The 20,525-nt window shown below is 38.5% G+C and overlaps 1 protein-coding gene across 1 annotated transcript in view; it reads left to right on the top strand.

The window, feature by feature from the left end:
• eys (eyes shut homolog) overlaps positions 1 to 20,525 on the top strand; it is a 683,137-nt gene that overhangs the window by 212,610 nt on the left and 450,002 nt on the right. Inside the window, exons 16-19 of the mRNA XM_061958758.1 lie at positions 3,448 to 3,561; positions 4,704 to 4,937; positions 12,612 to 12,734; positions 12,824 to 12,937. Of these exons, the coding sequence (XP_061814742.1) occupies positions 3,448 to 3,561; positions 4,704 to 4,937; positions 12,612 to 12,734; positions 12,824 to 12,937 (585 nt within the window). The remainder of the gene's footprint in view (positions 1 to 3,447; positions 3,562 to 4,703; positions 4,938 to 12,611; positions 12,735 to 12,823; positions 12,938 to 20,525) is intronic.

Below are 20,525 nucleotides of genomic sequence, written 5' to 3'. Positions count from 1 at the left end.
AAAAATGGATGTCCGCTAACTTTTTGCAACTCAACTCTAAGAAAACGGAAATGCTGATTATCGGTCCTGCTAAACACCGACATTTATTTAATAATACCACCTTAACATTTGACAACCAAACAATTACACAAAGCGACTCGGCAAAGAATCTGGGTATTATCTTCGACCCAACTCTCTCGTTTGAGTCACACATTCAGAGTGTTACTAAAACAGCCATCTTTCATCTCCGTAATATCGCTAAAATGTGTTCCATTTTGTCCACTAGCAACGCTGAGATCCTTATTCATGCGTTCGTTACGTCTCGTCTCGATTACTGTAATGTATTATTTTCGGGTCTCCCTATGTCTAGCATTAAAAGATTACAATTGGTACAAAATGCGGCTGCTAGACTTTTGACAAGAACAAGAAAGTTTGATCATATTACGCCTATACTGGCTCACCTGCACTGGCTTCCTGTGCACTTAAGATGCGACTTTAAGGTTTTACTACTTACGTATAAAATACTACACGGTCTAGCTCCGTCCTATCTTGCTGATTGTATTGTACCATATGTCCCGGCAAGAAATCTGCGTTCAAAGAACTCTGGCTTATTAGTGATTCCCAGAGCCCCAAAAAAGTCTGCGGGCTATAGAGCGTTTTCTATTCGGGCTCCAGTACTATGGAATGCCCTCCCGGTAACAGTTAGAGATGCTTCCTCAGTAGAAGCATTTAAGTCCCATCTTAAAACTCATTTGTATACTCTAGCCTTTGAATAGCCCTCTTTTTTTAGACCAGTTGATCTGCCGTTTCTTTTCTTTTCTCCTCTGCTCCCCCCTATCCCTTGTGGAGGGGGAGACACACAGGTCCGGTGGCCATGGATGGGGTGCTGGCTGTCCGGGGTCGGGACCCGGGGTGGACCGCTCGCCTGTATATCGGTTGGGAACATCTCTGCGCTGCTGACCCGTCTCCGCTCGGGATGGTGTCCTGCTGACCCCACTGTGGCCTGTACTCTTACTGTTATGCTGGATCCACTATGGACTGTACTCTCACAATATTATGTTAGACCCACTCGACATCCATTGCATTCGGTCTCCCCTAGAGGGGGGGGGTTACCCACATATACGGTCCTCTCCAAGGTTTCTCATAGTCATTCACATCGACGTCCCACTGGGGTGAGTTTTTCCTTGCCCTTATGTGGGCTCTGTACCGAGGATGTCGTTGTGGCTTGTGCAGCCCTTTGAGACACTTGTGATTTAGGGCTATATAAATAAACATTGATTGATTGATTGATATGTGGTCATGAATCTGATTTGTATTCAACACAACTGCAGTCTGAACGCTCGGGTGGCGTTCATCCAACTTATAGGTCATCGAAAGGCGACAATTATTTGCCGAAATAGACAGGCATGAATGGCAGCGGCAGACAAATTAGCAATCACCAACACACTGTTCGTAACAGACATTGAAGCAGGTGTCGCACAAACTGTCAGAGCGAAAATCCTTTGTGAAATGCTTTAAAACAATGTTGATTCTGGTTTCACAAAATCCTTGAAATTGCCAGAATTGCGCCAGGACTCCAACCTAATTAGGGGCATGTTTACTTTTGTAAACACACTGCCGCACGTGTGACATGTGACACATCACAACCCATTCCGTTCATATCACTTTTTTTGTACGAACTGTTACAACTGGATATAGTTGCGATTGCTGTCATCCCAGGATGCAGAGAAGGCAGGCGACCTGCAAGTAGGTCTTTTGTTAGGTACCCAAAATAAGGAAGCACCAGTGTGGTTTTAGCAGTACACCACGGTTGAGCAAAAATGTAACAAAAACAAAATAAAACTATAGGCAAGATAAGGTAAGAGAAAAACTCAAAAAGGTACAACATTGACGTTTGACATTGAACCCGCGTTGCAAGGAAGATATTTGCTAAAAAAGTTGACACTGGCAGATAAACCCTCTTGATTGGCAATCAGGGACAGCTGGGCCTCCAAACTGCCAACCAAGAACAAGTGAGGAGAACGGAGCTAAAGTCACAGGAACCAGAAATAAATGCTGGACAGGAAGAAACACTAAACACAGGATCATGACAGAAAACGACTACATACAGAGATTGTCTTTTAAAACGATCCGAATTTGGTGTGAATGCTAAGTGAACCACACCAAAGTGCACACAAAGTAACTTGTTTTGTAATTTTGGGTCCAGATTGAGTACCGAACCACAAGCTTAGAACCATTCCTGTGCAAAAATAAAATAAAAAAAGCAGTTAAACAACAATTCATACTAGCAGAAAACTATTTTAAGAGCTAAAAGTTGAAGTCATTATATAAATGAGATAAATAGATACAAGTTTTAAGTGTCAAAATTAGGTATGTAAAAGTAAAGAGGCGTTTAATCTAAAAAAGGCATTAATCATGTAAATAGGCCGGTTAATCGAAACATTTATTTTGACCACACATGACGAACATGAGTTTAGTCTATCAATCAATCAAGCAATGTTTATTTATACAGCCCTAAATCACAAGTGTCTCAAAGGGCTGCACAAGCCACAACGACATCCTCGGTTCAGAGCCCACATCAGGGCAAGGAAAAACTCAACCCGGTGGGATGACAATGAGAAACCTCGGAGAGGACCGGAGATGTGGGTTAACCCCCCTCTCTAGGGGAGACCGGTGCAATGGACATCGAGTGGGTCTAGCATATTATTGTGAAAGTCCAGTCTATAGTGGATCTAACATAATAGTGAGAGTCCAGTCCATAGTGGGGCCAGCAGGAGACCATCCCGAGCGGAGACAGGTCAGCAGCGCAGAGATGTCTCTAACCGATGCACAGGTAAGCGGTCCACCCCGGGTCCCGAACTCTGGACAGCCAGCACTTCATCCATGGCCACCGGACCTGTGCCTCCCCCTTTCACAATGGAGAGGGGGGCAGAGCAGAAAAGAAAAGAAACGGCAGATCAACTGGTCTAAAAAGGGGGTCTATTTAAAGGCTAGAGTATACAGATGAGTTTTAAGATGGGACTTAAATGCTTCTACTGACTTAGTCTACAAGATGTGTTGGTGTACATACATACATCTGTGCAAAGAAGAGTGAGGAGACTGACTGGTTTGTTTGCTGGCAAATTTCACTTTAAAATACACCTTGACTGGACAACTGTTACCACATTTTGAACACATAAATGACGTACATTCAAGTAAAAAAAGGTAAATATGTTTTTGGATGACATTGGGACAATAAAACAGCATTTGCGTCCAAATATTGAGATCTTTTTTTAGGTTAATTGAAATTATGCGAGCGACTAATAAATTGTGATTAATCCCAATCTAAAAGTGTGATTAATCTGATTAAAAAAAAAAAAAAAAAGATAATTTTGCAGAACTCGTCAAAAAATTTGAAACTATGATTCGGAATAAACAACAATGTTATTGTTGGTGCATTATCACAAAGTAAAACAAGTTTATTTTCAGGTAAAAACTGCTCAACTGCTCTCTCAGCATGTACAGCTGATGTGGACATCTGCAAAAATGGAGGAACCTGTTTCCACAATTTATCCGGAGAAATACAATGTATTTGCCCACCAGGTATTTATCAGAATATTGTACAGGATTGTTTTATATGTAAGGGTACAAAAAGGATGGATGGATGGTACTCTACCTTTTTCCATTTGTGTCATTCATTCTATATATACAGTGGTATCTCAACTTCCGACTTACTTAGGCTTAGACTTAGATTGAGACTTCCTTTTATTGTCATTCAAACTTGAACTTTACAGTACAGATAAGAACAAAATGTTGTTGCATTAGCTCGTTGTAGTGCAGGATAAAAGAACAATAAGGTGCAGATATAAATATAGATTACTATACAGATAAATATATTGCACTTTTGCATATGCATCCACGTTTATGGATGTATGTTATACAAACCCCGTTTCCATATGAGTTGGGAAATTGTGTTAGATGTAAATATAAACGGAATACAATGATTTGCAAATCCTTTTCAACCCATATTCAATTGAATTCACTACAAAAACAAGATTTTGATGTTCAAACTCATAAACTTTATTTTTTTTTTGCAAATAATAATTAACTTAGAATATCATGGCTGCAACACGTGCCAAAGTAGATGGGAAAGGGCATGTTCACCACTGTGTTACATGGCCTTTCCTTTTAACAACACTCAGTAAACGTTTGGGAACTGAGGAGACACATTTTTGAAGCTTCTCGGGTGGAATTATTTCCCATTCTTGCTTGATGTACAGCTTAAGTTGTTCAACAGTCCGGGGGTCTCCGTTGTGGTATTTTAGGCTTCATAATGCGCCACACATTTTCAATGGGAGACAGGTCTGGACTACAGGCAGGCCAGTCTAGTACCCGCACTCTTTTACAGTTTCCAAAAAAAAATTGATTTATGCAAAAAACATTTTTTCTGTGTATTACCTAAAATCTTTTTGTATTGCTATTTAAATGTATTTTGTATAGAAAATAAGCTTCGCTGTTTACAACAGGGATGTTACACAGCAGAGGTTGTGTAACGCTACTTTAATTTACCCTTGTGCCCAGGGTTTTTGTTCGATAAAATATATAAAACTGTCGAGAGGTAAAAGCCTGGCGATGAAATCTCAAACCGTGACGTCTGCCGGACAAGGGGAGGTCAGGTGCATGCTGCTGGGTATGCAGTGCTGCACATCCATCTCTTATTTGATCCCACTTCTTCCTCTTTGCAGGATACCGTGGCAGTGACTGCTACTCATCTGTGAACCAATGTACGTCCAATCCCTGTGACCTGAAGGGCGCCATCCGCTGCGAAGGTTTTGCAAACACTTACACATGTGTTTGTCAACGTGGCTACACCGGGCCACGCTGCGGAACAGCCACGTACCACTGTGTTGAAGGCCTGTGTCAACACGGATCAACATGCGTGGATCTGTGGAGAGGCTTCAAGTGTGATTGTTTACCAGGTAGCTGCAGCATCCAGCAGGCACTTATTTTCAAATGAGGCTTCAGTGCGATGAATTGTGATCATAGCAGACACACTCCAGGGTTGATTATTTTACTTCTTCACTCGGAGTCTTATCTCAGCAGGCTTAAGCAACAACGCGAAACATATTTATAAAATGCGTTAACCAGAGATGGGTTTATCGGGGTGTGAGCTGAATTCCAGTTCCAACTCATTATAAAGCTGAGGTGAATCCATAACCCCGTTTCTCTTTTAAGTGTGAAAAACACTCCAATATCAACACCCAATGCCAGATAATAGGCTAGGTTCCATTATGAAAAGATGGCAAACTACTCTCTTTATAAATAATGCCTATTCTGTCAGGCTTGGTAAAAAGGATAGGACTCAGATGCAGAGTAGGGAACTTTGACAGGCTTTTATTTTGACAGCTTCCTTTCACCTCCAAAGTCGAGGAATTACAATATCTATATTAACCAAAAAAAACTAATCGGCGAAAAAGGTTCCAAAAAATAGGAACAACCGAAAATCACTCCAAACGGAGGAAAACACAAAAGCAAAGATGAACTATAATTGGCGCCGTATATGCTATAAAATGTATTAACAAAAAACGCTCCAACAGGAGGAAGAAACAACAGCTATGAAAAATTCTACACTATCTAATCTAATAAAGTATAACAAAAATTGTCACTCAAAAAATTGAGGAAAGAATGAAAAATAACTGATAACTCACCATTTCGGCTGAATAAACTAAATAACAAAAAATCACTCTGCTGAGGAGGAAGAAAGGAAAACTCAAAATAGCAAGAAGGGATTCAGGATCAAGGCACATAAGCAAGAGACGAGGCAAGGTAAGGCAAGGCATGGACATGGGCATGGACATGGGCATGGATGCATGGACATGGGCATGGGTGCTAGAGAGCACGAATAAACGAGACAAGCTAGAGAACACGAATAAACGAGACAATCTGGCACAGAACAAAGGGAGGAGTGGGCTTATAAGACACATGAGGGTAATAGGGAACAGGTGGAAACAATCAGGGAACAGAGATTACGTCAGACTGATGACACAAAAGGAAGGGCAAGTGACCGTGGTGTGACATATTCTTAGTAACTGATTTATAAAATAGCATGTACTATTAATAGTGGGCGTCTTGGGTGTGATTTACTAAGACTGCATGTGAAATTGAAAAATGGTGCAAACCGCCTTATTTAAATGAGGATTGTGCGTGTACTATACGGGGCATCACCAAGGAGCCATACAAACAGCTTGGTCTTGCCATCAATATAAAGAAAACCCAAATCCTCCACCAATCACCACCAAACAGTAGTGCGCCTGTCCTGCCCCCAAACCTCTCAATTGACAAAATCCGACTGGAAAATGTGGACCACTTCCCATATCTCGGGAGCCTCCTGTCATCTAAAGCTGTCACTGACGATGAAATTCACCACCGCCTCAGCTGTGCCAGTGGGGCCTTCTCAAGGCTGAGGAAGCGAGTCTTTGAGAACTGTGACCTCCAAGCAAAGACCAAAATCCTGGTCTACAAAGCAGTCGTGCTCCCCACCCTTCTGTATGGGTCAGAAGCTTGGACCACCTACAGCAGGCACTTAAAGGCACTCGAGACCTATCATCATAGACGTCTCAGAAAAATCCTCAGGATCAGCTGGGAGGACCGACGCACCAACACCAGCGTCCTGGAGGAGGCTGGCTTGCCCACCATCACTGCCACGATAGCCCAAAACCAACTCAGATGGACTGGCCATGTAGTCCGCATGCCTGACTCTCGCCTCCCAAAACAAGTCCTTTATTCCCAGCTTGTTGAAGGGAAACGGGCCCCGGGAGGTCAAAAGAAGAGATTTAAGGATAACATCAAGGCAAACCTGACAAAGTGTCGCATAGACCTTAAGTCTTGGGAAGTCAGGGCAACAGACAGGACGATGTGGAGAAACCTTGTCCGTGAGGGTGCCGCGCAATATAATGACGACCTCCGCCATGCTGCACAAGACAAGCGCAGACTAAGAAAGGAGTATAGCATCCACCAAACAGGCCCAACCCAAACCCACCACCACTACATTCCCTTGTCCACATTGCCCCAGAATAATCGGGTCCAGAATCGGCCTCCACGCCCACCTGAAGACCCACAAGGACCAGGAAGGAGGACAGTCATACTCGACCACGAGTGACCGCCGTTGATGATGACATAGTGGCTTTTACTATGTTTTCAAACATGCATGAAACATGTACTACTTTGGGCATTTGGAAGCAGTTGTGCAGTGCATCTACATTAAAACCACTTTTTTAGGGACCGCAATGTCCCTTTGGGACAGAGGACCCTATTGTATTTGTAAGGTTTTATTATTATTATTCTGCCGCCTCTTTGAGCTGTAATTTGACCCCCTTAACAAGCTTCAAAACTCACCATACATCAGGACTAGCGAAAATTGCCATCTAATAAAAAAACAACAACCCAAAACTCAAAATTGCCCTCTAGCGCCCCCTAGGTAAAAACACAGACACAACTGCTTGTAACTTCCGGTAGGAATGTCGTAGAGACATGAAACAAAAACCTCTATGTAGGTCTGACTTAGACTTAGATTTCATACATTGACAGGAAGTTGGCAATTCCCCCTTCAAAACAAAAGTTTATTAAAAACAGTCACTTTTGCCTCTTTGAGCTGTAATTTGACCCCTTTAACATGCTTCAAAACTCACCAAACTGGACACGCACATCAAGACTGTCAAAAATTTAAATCTACTAAAAAAAAACAACCCCAAAACTCAAAATTGCGCTCTAGCGCCCCCTAGGAAGAAAGCACAGACACAACTGCTCCTAGGAAGAAAACTCAGACAAAACTGCCTGTAACTTCCAGTAGGAATGTCTTAGAGACATGAAACAAAAACCTCACTTAGACCTACATTTCATATATTGACAACCCCCAGCAAAAATCAACAGGAAGTTTGCAATTCCCCCTTCAAAACTAAAGTTTTGTAAAAACCGGTCACCTTTTTTCAAACATTATCTCCTCTGAGCGCGTTTGTCATGGCTTCAAACTAGCACAGGAGAGAGATTGAACCCTTCTGATTAAAAGTTGACCAAAGAGTTTTAATTACTGCTCCGGTTTGGATTTTATGTGCCGTCAAAGTCGGTCCTGTCCATCGCTGCTTGTAGCTTTAATTTTTTATTGTTGTTGTTGTTAGAGAGGGACTGTATTTTTGCTCAAGATGTTAAAAAATGCATACATAAAGGAGTTTTTTCAACATAGGAAACATTTTAATAATATATATCATATGTGAAAGTGTTGTCCCGATACTAATTTGTTGGTACCGGTACCAAAATGTATTTTGCTACTTTTCGGTACTTTTCTAAATAAAGTGCACCACAAAAAATTGCATTATTGACTTAATTTTAACTGAATAATCTTACGGTACATTAAATGTATGTTTTTTATTAGTAAGTAAGCAAACAACAGCTCCTAATTAGTCTGCTGACGTATGCAGTAACATATTGTGTCATTTAAAATTATATTATTTTGTCATAATTACTAGGACAAGTGGTAGAAAATGAATTATTAATCTACTTGTTCATTTACTGTTAATATCTGCTTACCTTCTCTTTTAACATGTTCAATCTACGCTTCTGTTAAAATGTAATAATCACTTATTCCTCTGTTTGTATGCTTTACATTAGTTTTGGAGGATATCACAAATTTGGGTATCAATCCGATACCAGGTCGTTACAGGATCATACATTGGTCATATTCAAAGTCTTAATGTTTCCAGGGACATATTTCCTGAGTTTATAAACATAATATACATGTTAAAAAAACAAAATAAGTTTTTGTGATGCTAAAAAATATTGATGTAATCATAGTAGTATCGACTAAATACGCTATTTTACTTGGTATCATTACAGGGGATGTTAGGTGTAGATCCACCCATGGTGTTTGTTTACATTGTGACACCGGTGAGCTACGGTGTGTAGTGAAGCATGTTTGGCTATTCCTCGTCCTGCAGGGATGATACTTGTAAGAAACTTTCTTTATTTGTTGCCATGGAGGCGAGGATTAGTGATTTAGAAGTAGCTAAAACACTGCAGACTGCCGATGGACTTTAGCCGCTAGCTAGCTAGCCATGACTTAAAGCACCTTTTCCTGAGGGCGTTTCAGTGTTATAACTTCACCTTTATCGTTAGTTTTTAAGCTAAAATGTGTCCGTTCTCCCTTTTCTGTCTACACACTGTGTCTGCTTTTAAGTACTCCGTGATTGCGCGCTGCCGAACATGCTCTTCTGCTTGTAAACCAGCAATGACACGACGTGACAACCACGGGTGTGCGGGGGACCGGTCCTATTTAGAGGCGGTATAGTACCGAATATGATTAATTTGTATCGCGGTACTACACTAATACCTGTATACGGTACAACCCTAATGTGAAATAAACTAAAGTTATTGAAAACATTTTAAATGAAAAGACCAAAATAATTTTTTTGATGATATGTTTATTTTGTATTTTTTTATTTCAAAATGTTGACACACACAAATAGTATTCTCGTCTGTCCATCGTCTGTCTTTGCAGCGCAGGCATTGATCCTGCAGCCGTGTGCAGTTTGCGTGCTTTCCACACGTGCTAAATAAAACGCTAAATAGTGCACGCAAAATGGTGTTGAGTGTTGATAAATCACATTGCGCATGTTAAATATTATCATTTGCGCCTTCTCCTCCCAGTATTGTGGGTATTTTGAGGATCAGCATACATTTTGCATATTAATGAAGACAGACACGCAGAGTGGATTGCATACCTTATTTTGACTGCTGAACAGACACAATCCACTTTGCATTTGTTAAGTATATCAGTTTTGCGTGTGCTATTACGTTTGCACGTGCTTTAGTACACACAAACCTTTGGTGAATCAAGCCCTAAATCGATTTTTTTTTTTTAAATTGCATGTTCCTAAATGTTAACGTGACGGTGATGTTAGTGCACGAGTTGAGGAAAATAATCAAACTACATAAATAACATCCTGTAATTTGATGTTTATATTTTTTTTATCTTGATAAATTGAAAACTAACACCAATACGTTTACTGATGAACATTATAATATCATTTATTCAGAAAGTATAAATAACGACAAATAAAGTATATAGTCTATTAACCACAACATGTAAGTGTAAAAAAAACAAAAACATTGTTCATTCACTCCACATTCACACCTGTGAAAGTGGGGAGCTACATTTCAGCCACAGCTGCCCTGGGGTAGACTGACGGAAACGTGGCTACCAATTTGCACCTCAGCCTCTCCGACCACCATTCGTTCACCAGTGTGAGTAGCGATGGGAGCAGGGTGGCTGGCAAGGACTTGGATGGCTGAAGCTGGATCTGAATGGAGGAAACAAAAATAAGAACGATTGACAAGAAATAAAAACAAATACATGAAATTAATAACTGTGGTGTGGAATCATGACAATACGAGTTATTTAAGATAAGATGGTATTTTCCAAGCAAATAATTCTGCAAAAAGATGGGTCTGCTTATATACAGGGCCGGGAGACTTAAACAAACCAGACGGTGGTGCCAAAAAACTCTCCCTAAGTCAGTCAGTGCTTTTCTTCCTGTCACTCACACACACCAGTAATATGAAAAGACTAGTGTTGTCCCAATACCAATATTTTGGTACAAGTACCAAAATAATTTTGATACTTGTTGGTATATTTCTAAATAAAGGGCACCACAAAATATTGCATTATTGGCTTCATTTTAACAACAAATCTTAGGGTACATTAAACATATGTTTCTTATTGCAAGTTTGTCCGTAAATAAAATAATGAACATACAAGACAATTTATCTTTTGTAGTAAGTAAGCAAACAAATACTCCTAATTTAGCTGCTGACATATGCAGTAACATATTGTGTCATTTATCATTATATTATTTTGTCAACATTATTAAGGACAAGTGGTAGAAAAATAATTATTAATCTACTTGTTCATTTACTGTTAATATCTGCTTACTTTCTCTTTTAACATGTTCTATCTACACTTCTGTTACAATGTAATAATCACTTATTCTTCTGTTGTTTGGATACTTTACATTAGTTTTGGTATTACTTTTCAGACTTTAATTGAATATGATTCATTAGTATCGCGGTACTGTACTAATACCGGTACACCGTACAACCCTAGAAGAGACACAACTCTTTCTTAAAGGTTGCAAAATTAGCAAACAACAGAGGATGACTTATGATGCTAATTTTAAGATAATTGCAATCAATGAATCAGAATCACCAAACAAGTGTCTATTAGCTAAGGGAGTGTTTTTCAACCTTTTTTGAGCTAAGGCACATTTTTTGCATTGAAAAAATCCAGAGGCACACCACCAGCAGAAATCATTAAAAAAAGAAACTCAGTTGAAAGTAAAAAGTTGTTGTCGCACTTGTTGGATATGACTTTAAACCATATGCATTACTATAGCTCTTGTCTCAAAGTAGGTGTACTGTCACCACCTGTCACATTACGCCGTGACTTTTTTTGAGTTTTTTGTTGTTTTCCTATGTGTAGAGTTTTAGTTCTTGTCTTGCGCTCCTATTTTGGTGGCTTTTTCTCTTATTTTGGTATTTTCCCGCAGCAGTTTCATGTCTCCCGTTGAGCGATATTTCCCGCATCTACTTTGTTTTAGCAATCAGGAATATTTCAGTGGTTTTTATCCTTCTTTGTGGGGACATTGTTGATTGTCATGTCATGTTCGGATGTACATTGTGGACGCCGTCTTTGCTCCACAGTGAGTCTTTGCTGTCGTCCAGCACTCTGTATTTGTTTACTTTGTAGCCAGTTCAGTTTTAGTTTTGTTCTGCATAGCCTTCCCTAAGCTTCAATGGCTTTCCTTAGGGGCACTCACTTTTTGTTTATTTTTTGGTTTAAGTATTAGATACTTTTTTACCTGCACGCTGCTTTCCGCTGTTTCCGACATCTACAAAGCTATTAGCTACCGGCTGCCACCTACTGATATGGAAGACTATTACACAGTTACTCTGCCGAGCTCTAGACAGCACCGACACTCAACAACAACACATAATTTGCAGACTATAATTACTGGTATGCAAAAAATATCTTTAATCCAAATAGGTGAAACTAGATAATCTCTCACAGCACACTGTGGTTGAAAAACACTGAGCTAAGGAATATATCTCTTTCTGTTTCGCTGATTATGAAAACCAAGAATAATGTTTCTCTTCAAAAAAAATAAAAACATTGTGTCACAGAGACTTATACAAACCAGACGGTGGTGCCAAAAAACGCTCCCTAAATCAGTCAGTGCTTTTCTTCCTGTCACTCACACACAGCAGTGATACGAAGAGACACGGCCCTTTCTTAAAGGTTTCAAAGTAAGCAAAAAGATGATGAATTATGATGCTAATTTTAAGATAATTGCAATCGATGAATTAGAATAATAAAACAAGTGTCTATTAGCTAAGAAATACAGTATAATCTCCTTTTTTTATCGCAATACCTCTTTCTATTTCACTGATTATGAAAACCAAGAATAATGTTTGCCTTAAAAAAAAAAAATCCAAAAATGTGTCGTCTTATTGTACATTTGTGTCCATATATTACTTAGTTTGTTCTTAGTTAGCAAAAAAAATGTCCTTTGATGATTTACAAAGATTCTGTTCACTTTTTGCAGGTTCCACAGGTCGCTTTTGTGAGCAAAACATTGATAACTGCGAGGGAAATCCGTGTGGCGTCCAGAGTGTTTGTGAAAACACCCTCAGTGGCTACATTTGCTTCTGTGCGCCTGGATTTATTGGTGCGTACGCTGCTCTTTGTCGGTTCATGTAGCATTTCTTCCTTCACTTCAGAAATCTGTCCTCATTGTCTCCCTTTTATGCTTTACAGGGGATAACTGTGAGATGGAAGTAAATGAATGTCTCTGCGAGCCTTGTAGAAATGGTGGTTTCTGTGAGGATAATGTCAGTTCCTTCCGCTGCTTGTGCCCTCTTGGATTCACAGGTATTATTATACACATGCCTGCAGTCATTGTTTTGGTTTAAGCAGCATCTACATGTAGGGCTGCGACTATTGATTACCGTATTTTTCGGACTATAAGTCGCAGTTTTTTTCATAGTTTGGCCGGGCTCCAGTGCGATTTATATATGTTTTTTTTCCTTCTTTATGATGCATTTTCGGCAGGTGCGACTAATACTCCTGTGCGATTTATACTCCGAAAAATACGGTAATCGATCGAGTTTATAATCAAGTAATCTATCGATTAGTTTGTTCTAGTGTTGTCCCGATACCAATATTTAGGTACTGGTACTAAAATTATTTTGATACTTTTCGGTACTTTTCGATACTTTTCTAAATAAAGGGGACCAGAAACAATTGCATTATTGGCTTTATTTTAACAAAAAATCTTAGGGTACATTAAACATATGTTTCTTATTGCAAGTTTGTCCTTAAATAAATTAGTGAACATACAAGACAACTTGTCTTTTAGTAGTAAGTAAGCAAACAAAGGCTCCTAATTAATCTGCTGACGTATGCAGTAACATAGTCACTCTACAGAAAAAGGCCATTAGGATTGTGTCCAATGTTCACTACAGACATCATTCAAATCCGCTATTCATGGAGTTAAAGCAACTTAAAGGGGAACATTATCACCAGACCTATGTAAGCGTCAATATATACCTTGATGTTGCAGAAAAAAGACCATATATTTTTTTAACCGATTTCCGAACTCTCAATGGGTGAATTTTGGCGAATTAAACGCCTTTCTATTATTCGCTCTCGGAGCAATCGGGAAGCAATCCGCCATTTTCTCACTTTCGTCGGTGTGTTGTCGAAGGGTGTAACAACACGAACAGGGACGTATTCAAGTTGCACCAGTGGCCCAAAGATGCGAAAGTGGCAAGAAATTGGACGAAATTTGTTCAAAATACGAGGGTGTGGGGAAAGCCGACGTAATGGTCAGTCGTTTGTTCCGCACACTTTACCGACAAAAGCTATGCTACGACAGAGATTGCAAGAATGTGTGGATATCCTGCGACACTCAAAGCAGATGCATTTCCAACGATAAAGACCCTAGCTTCCCTGGCCTGCTGACATCAACTCCAAAACTGGACAGTTCAGCTTTCAGGAAAAGAGAGCAGATGAGGGTATGTCTACAGAATATCTTAATTGATGAAAACTTTATTCATTACTCGCGGTTTTACGTAATTTTTTATACAAAAACTGTGTTTACCAATAATTTACCTTAAAAACATTTATTTTTTTCAATCATTCGAGTACATTCGGGTAGTCTTGTGTAATGCAGTATTTTGTGTCTATTTAGGTATGCTTAACCTGAGTGCTGAAATCGTGGAAACATATATGTTCTTCGCGCGCCTGAAATGGGCTGTCTGCACTCTCAAAGTGCATGTTGTTGCCAAATGTATTTCATATGCTGTAAACCTAGTTCATAGTTGTTAGTTTCCTTTAATGCCAAACAAACACATACCAATCGTTGGTTAGAATGCGATCGCCAAATTCGTCCTCGCTTTCTCCCGTGTCTCTGGCTGTCGTGTTGTTTTCGTCGGTTTTGCTTGCATACGGTTCAAACCGATATGGCTCAATAGCTTCAGTTTCTTCTTCAATTTCGTTTTTGCTACCTGCCTCCACACTACAACCATCTGTTTCAATACATGCGTAATCTGTTGAATCGCTTAAGCCGCTGAAATCCGAGTCTGAATCCGAGCTAATGTCGCTATAGCTTGCTGTTCTATCCGCCATGTTTGTTTGTATTGGCATCACTGTGTGACGTCACAGGAAAATGGACGGGTGTTTAAAACAATGGTTAAAATCAGGCACTTTGAAGCTTTTTTTAGGGATATTGCGTGATGGGTAAAATTTTGAAAAAAACTTCGAAAAATAAAATAAGCCACTGGGAACTGATTTTTAATGGTTTTAACCATTCCAAAATTGTGATAATGTTCCCCTTTAAACTGCACGATGTGATAAATTTTAAAACTGCTCAAATTATGTTTATGGCATCCCAAAACTCTCTACCATCCAATATACAGAACCTATTCCAGGATAGAGATGCTCACCATAGTTACAGTCTAAGAGGAAACAACAAATTATATTTGCCTGAATTTAGAACAACTTTAAAATCAATGTGCATTTCAGTGTGTGGAGTCAGTCTGTGGAACAACTTAGGGGAAGAGTTAAAAAAGTGTTTTAACATGATTCAATTTAAAAGATTGTTTAAAAAAGAAGTACTGAAGAAGTACGAGGAGGAAAGAGAGTGATGCCCTCAGCACAGAGCGATGGGAGAGAGGTGTATGGTCAGAGAGTGTTTGGGCCTGTGTGTGTGTGTGTGTGTGTGTGTGTGTGTGTGTGTGTGTGTGTGTGTTTTGTCCCGTCTTGTCTTGTCTCATAGTAACAGTGGTACTATTGTATTGTTGGTGTACAGAAGCTTTTCTTGTTTTTGTTTGTATAGTCTTGTTCTTGTATTATATTGTTTATGTTAAATGTGGAATGAGTGAGAGGGGTTGGGATATTATAAGCATCTGCTTCATCCAAGCCCTTTTCAAGCCTTGCATAAATGTCTCTGCCAAAAATGTGTGTTGTTGTACTGTGCAGGTTTGAAATAAATACTTCCATTCAATTCAATTCAATATTATGTCATTTTCCAATCCATTATTTTGTCAAAATTATTCAGGACAAGTGGTAGAAAATGAATAATTATTCTACTTGTTCATTTACTGTTAATATCAGCTTACTTTCTCTTTTAACATGTTTTATCGACACTTCTGTTAAAATATAATAATCACTTATTCTTCTGTTGTTTGATACTTTATATTAGTTTTGGATGATACCACAAATTTGGGTATCAATCCAAGTCATTTCAGGATCATACATTGGTCATATTCAAAGTCCTCATGTGTCCAGGGACATATTTCCTGAGTTTATAAACATAATATAAAAAAAAACAAAAAAACAAAATAATCATAGTAGTATCGCTCCTGTACTTGGTATCATTACAGTGGATGTAAGGTGTAGATCCGCCAATGGCGTTTTGTCTACATTTTGACGCCGGTGTGTAGTGAAGCATGTTTAGCTATTCCTCGTCCTGCAGGGATGATACTTGTAAGAAACGTACTTTATTTGTCGCCATGGAGGCGAGGATTAGTGATTTAGAAGTAGCTAAAAGCAGCAGCAAAAAGTATATTTATTTTCGTTCAATAAAACCCAATAGTCAAATATTATGATGTCAATTAATCAATCAATCAAACTTTATTTCTTTACATCTGACTGTTCCCACCCCCACGTCCCTCTTATCGCGATCTTCCTGACAATGCTAAAATGTAAACTATTGTCAACCTGCACTTCAATGCAGTTTCTATGCCGCTGGACAAAGCTCAAACAAAATATCGTTGTTCATGTATGACTTAAGTGTTATTATGACAATGACAATAAAGGAATTGATTGATTGGTCAGTCTGAAGTGAACGCCACTGAACTTGCGATCGCCCCTACCGTGCTTAATCAACCTTCTTCATCGGCATCCAGTAATCCACAGGCCATTATTAGTCCACTCAATAAGAGAAACATTGAAGTAATACAATAATCCATAAAGTTGCTCTGAAGTACAATAACATCCGCTGACAGGTCTCTAGTCCTCATCTGACATCACTTCATCACACCGTATTTGCGTGGCATCAAACACACCTTGCCTAATTGTGTTTTAGTTCCTTCTGTATCTTGACTCTACAAACTGAAAGATTAAGTATTACACTTGCTTAATAAATGTTTTTATTTGTATAGTACACACAGACGCATACATCCGTTGCTGCCAACACTTAATATAGCCTCCGGTCCGTCACTCAAATACGTCTATGTGCAACATGAACACAATTAACAATGGTTATTGTTATAAATGCTAATTGCCGGTATTGATTAAATTATACATTTGATATAATACATCATGTCAAAGGGCTTTGCACTGCACATGAATGCCATACATAAACTTGTTTTCCAGCTGAGTGTAAATGTATTGAATAGAAACACAGTGATATATATATTTTTTGTGGGGTTTTTACAAGATGACAACATAAGAACTGTATTAGCAAACATAGTTGACTTGTTCAAGACTTAAAAAGCAGGTGTTGATAAAGAGACTCCCCTGCTGTGAGATATTACATGATGTGGTAGAGGTGTACAACCTCTTGTTAGAATAAAAATGCTACTAATAAATGAATTTTTTCACATCTTTGTTGACACCAATTATATATAGTACCGATAAGAGTACCAATGAATACCGGTATTGATAAGGAATATCAATTTATTAGTTCGGTTTATTTGGAACATGCATACGATACAATGTAATGCATCACACAATTCCAGTTGTTTCATTACAGCACGTCTGAAAAGGAGTAGGAAGAAGCAGAGCTTATTTAATCCTACCCCTTTTCATACCATAGAAATGTCCTTGTTCTCCGGAACATAACAGTGAAGAAATAAATAATAAATAAATAATATACCATGGTAAGCAAAACAATATTAAATACATAAACACTCTTTGTCTCAATAAAAAAAAAGAAATAAAAGGGTTCAAGATGTTCATCATAATTCTTGTTCGTTGTACTTTGTGAACACTTGTAGTTTGAACCGTCTCTTAAACTGAATCATATTGATGCTTTGTTTGATTTCTTTGCTTAATCCATTCCATAAATAAATTCCACATACAGATATCCTAAAGGCTTTGAATGAATTAATGAATGAAATAAGTTTATTTGAATGAATTTTTAAGTGTTGTACAAGCATACAAATGTTTTAAATTAGATTTTCCTCTGAGGTTAAATGTCTCCTCTTTTGTTGAGAAGAATTGTTGTACATAGCAGGTTATAGTTTGCTTTGTACATCATTTTAGCTGTTTGCAAATGCACCAAAACGTTGAATTTCAATATTTGTGATTTAATAAATAAAGGGTTTGTAGGTTCTCTATATTCAACAATATGTATTATTCTAATTGATCTTTTTTGTAACACAGTTAGAGAATGAAGCGCACATTTGTAGTTCTTTCCCCATGTTTCTACACAATAACTCAGATATGGTAACAGTAGTGAACAGTAGAGAATATGAAGTGACTTTTGGTCGAGAACATGTTTTGCTTTATTCATTATTGACGTGTTTCTTGCTACTTTATGAAATTCATTTTATCATCTATTATTAAATCCCAAAAATGTGTTTTCTTTTACCATTTCTATATCTACTCTGTCTATTTGTTCTTGTGTTTGACTTTCTCTTCTACTGTTACCAAATAGCATTATTTTAGTTTTAATGAGATTCAAAGATAGTCTGTTTTTGTCAAACCATATTTTTAATTTGTTCATTTCTTCTGTTATTATTTGTATTATTTTCTGTGTGGTATCAGTATCAATACAATCCTAACAATCCCTATTCATAACAGAGTAAAATTAACAAATAAAGTTATTTATTTTCTACCTGACCAGCCTACCTTGACAAAGAGGAAAAGAACCATCCGGATTGTTATAGGCGCAAAGTTGAAAAGCCAGCATCTGTGATGGTATGGGGGTGTATTAGTGCCCAAGACATGGGTAACTTACACATCTGTGAAGGCGCCATTAATGCTGAAAGGTACATGCAGGTTTTGGAACAACATATGTTGCCATCCAAGCAACGTTACCATGGACGCCCCTGCTTATTTCAGCAAGACAATGCCAAGCCACGTGTTACATCAACGTGGCTTCATAGTAAAAGAGTGCGGCTACTAGACTGGCCTGCCTGTATTCCAGACCTGTCTCCCATTGAAAATGTGTGGCGCATTATGAAGCCTAAAATACCACAACGGAGACCCCCGGACTGTTGAACAACTTAAGCTGTACATCAAGCAAGAATGGGAAATAATTCCACCTGAGAAGCTTCAAAAATGTGTCTCCTCAGTTCCCAAACGTTTACTGAGTGTTGTTAAAAGGAAAGGCCATGTAACACAGTGGTGAACATGCCCTTTCCCAACTACTTTGGCACGTGTTGCAGCCATGAAATTCTAAGTTAATTATTATTTGCAAAAAGTAAATAAAGTTTATGAGTTTGAACATCAAATATCTTGTCTTTGTAGTGCATTCAATTGAATATGGGTTGAAAAGGATTTGCAAATCATTGTATTCCGTTTATATTTACATCTAACACAATTGCCCAACTCATATGCAAACTGGGTTTGTACTTTATATTAAAATGTCAAACTTAAATGCACTGGATTTAAATTGTGTCTGGATTTCTTAGTAGGAGAGTGGATGTTCTCTGAAATGTCAACATTTTTAGCAAATTATCTCCACTTTTTCGAGTTTCCACAACGCTGAATGCCATCGTGGCGGTTACAGAGTCCCTGACGTCATCATTGGAAACTATAAACCCTCGCAGTAAATGCTATAGTTTACACCAAATACCAAGTCATTGGTATTCAATATAGTCTTGACTATTTGACCTACACAAAAAGCAAAAAAAAGGTTACCTATTAAATCTCTAGCAAATTAACCAGTAAATTTCATTGCCTCTTGATGACGCCACCGTAGGAAAGTCATGAAGCACTAATTGTCCTTATGGTTTCACATTTCATGCTGCTGGAGTCAAGATCTCCTGCCGGACCAAAATGAGTCAACCATTTAAATGACGGCGTGCTTCCTGTCGCTAATGGGCCACATAATCTCTTAATGGGATGAAGAAGAGGTCATTTCGTGGGCTTTCGGACAAGAAGTGTTTTGACTCGTAAACTATGAAGTTGAAATTATTTACTAGCTGTTAAAAATAGCACTGACTTAATGCCAGTCGGCTGAAAGTGACTTTAAGAATGTGGCAGAGTCGTAACCATGAATTAGAAGGTGGCAATTACATTCATCTATTATGTTGGATATACTGGACAAAGAAATGTAGTTATTAAATGATGATATAGACTGAACAAATCCAAGTTCAACAGACTTATTAAAGTTTATTCTGTCAGAAGAAATTGTTTGATTTAGTGACACGATACAAAACCCAAAACCAGTGAAGTTGGAACATTGTGTAAATTGTAAATAAAAACAGAATTAAATGATTTGCAAATCTTTTTCAACCTATATTCAATTGAATAAACTGCAAAGACAAGATACTTAACATTCAAACTGGTAAACATTGTTATTTTTTGCAAATATTAGCTCATTTGGAATTTGATGCCTGCAACATTTTTCAAAAAAGCTGGCACAAGTGGCAAAAAAGACTGAGAAAGTTGAGGAATGCTCATCAAACACTTATTCGGAACATCTCTGTAAGTGCAAGTTAAAACTCTACTATGCAAAGCGAAAGCCATTTATCAACAACACTCAGAAATGCCGCCGGCTTCGCTGGGCCCGAGATTATCTAAAATGGACTGATGCAAAATGTAAAAGTGTTCTGTGGTCTGACGAGTCCACATTTCACAACTTAAGCTGTGCATCAAGCAAGAATTGGAAATAATTCCACCTGAAAAGCTTCCAAAAATGTGTCTCCTCAGTTCCCAAACGTTTACTGAGTGTTGTTAAAAGGAAAGGCCATGTAACACAGTGGTAAAAATGCCCCTGTGCCAA

This window comes from Nerophis lumbriciformis, linkage group LG02 (assembly GCF_033978685.3).
Source record: "Nerophis lumbriciformis linkage group LG02, RoL_Nlum_v2.1, whole genome shotgun sequence".
Taxonomy (NCBI): Eukaryota; Metazoa; Chordata; class Actinopteri; order Syngnathiformes; family Syngnathidae; genus Nerophis; species Nerophis lumbriciformis.
Note: the sequence above shows the minus strand (reverse complement) of the source record. Positions and strands in the feature narration are given on the sequence as shown.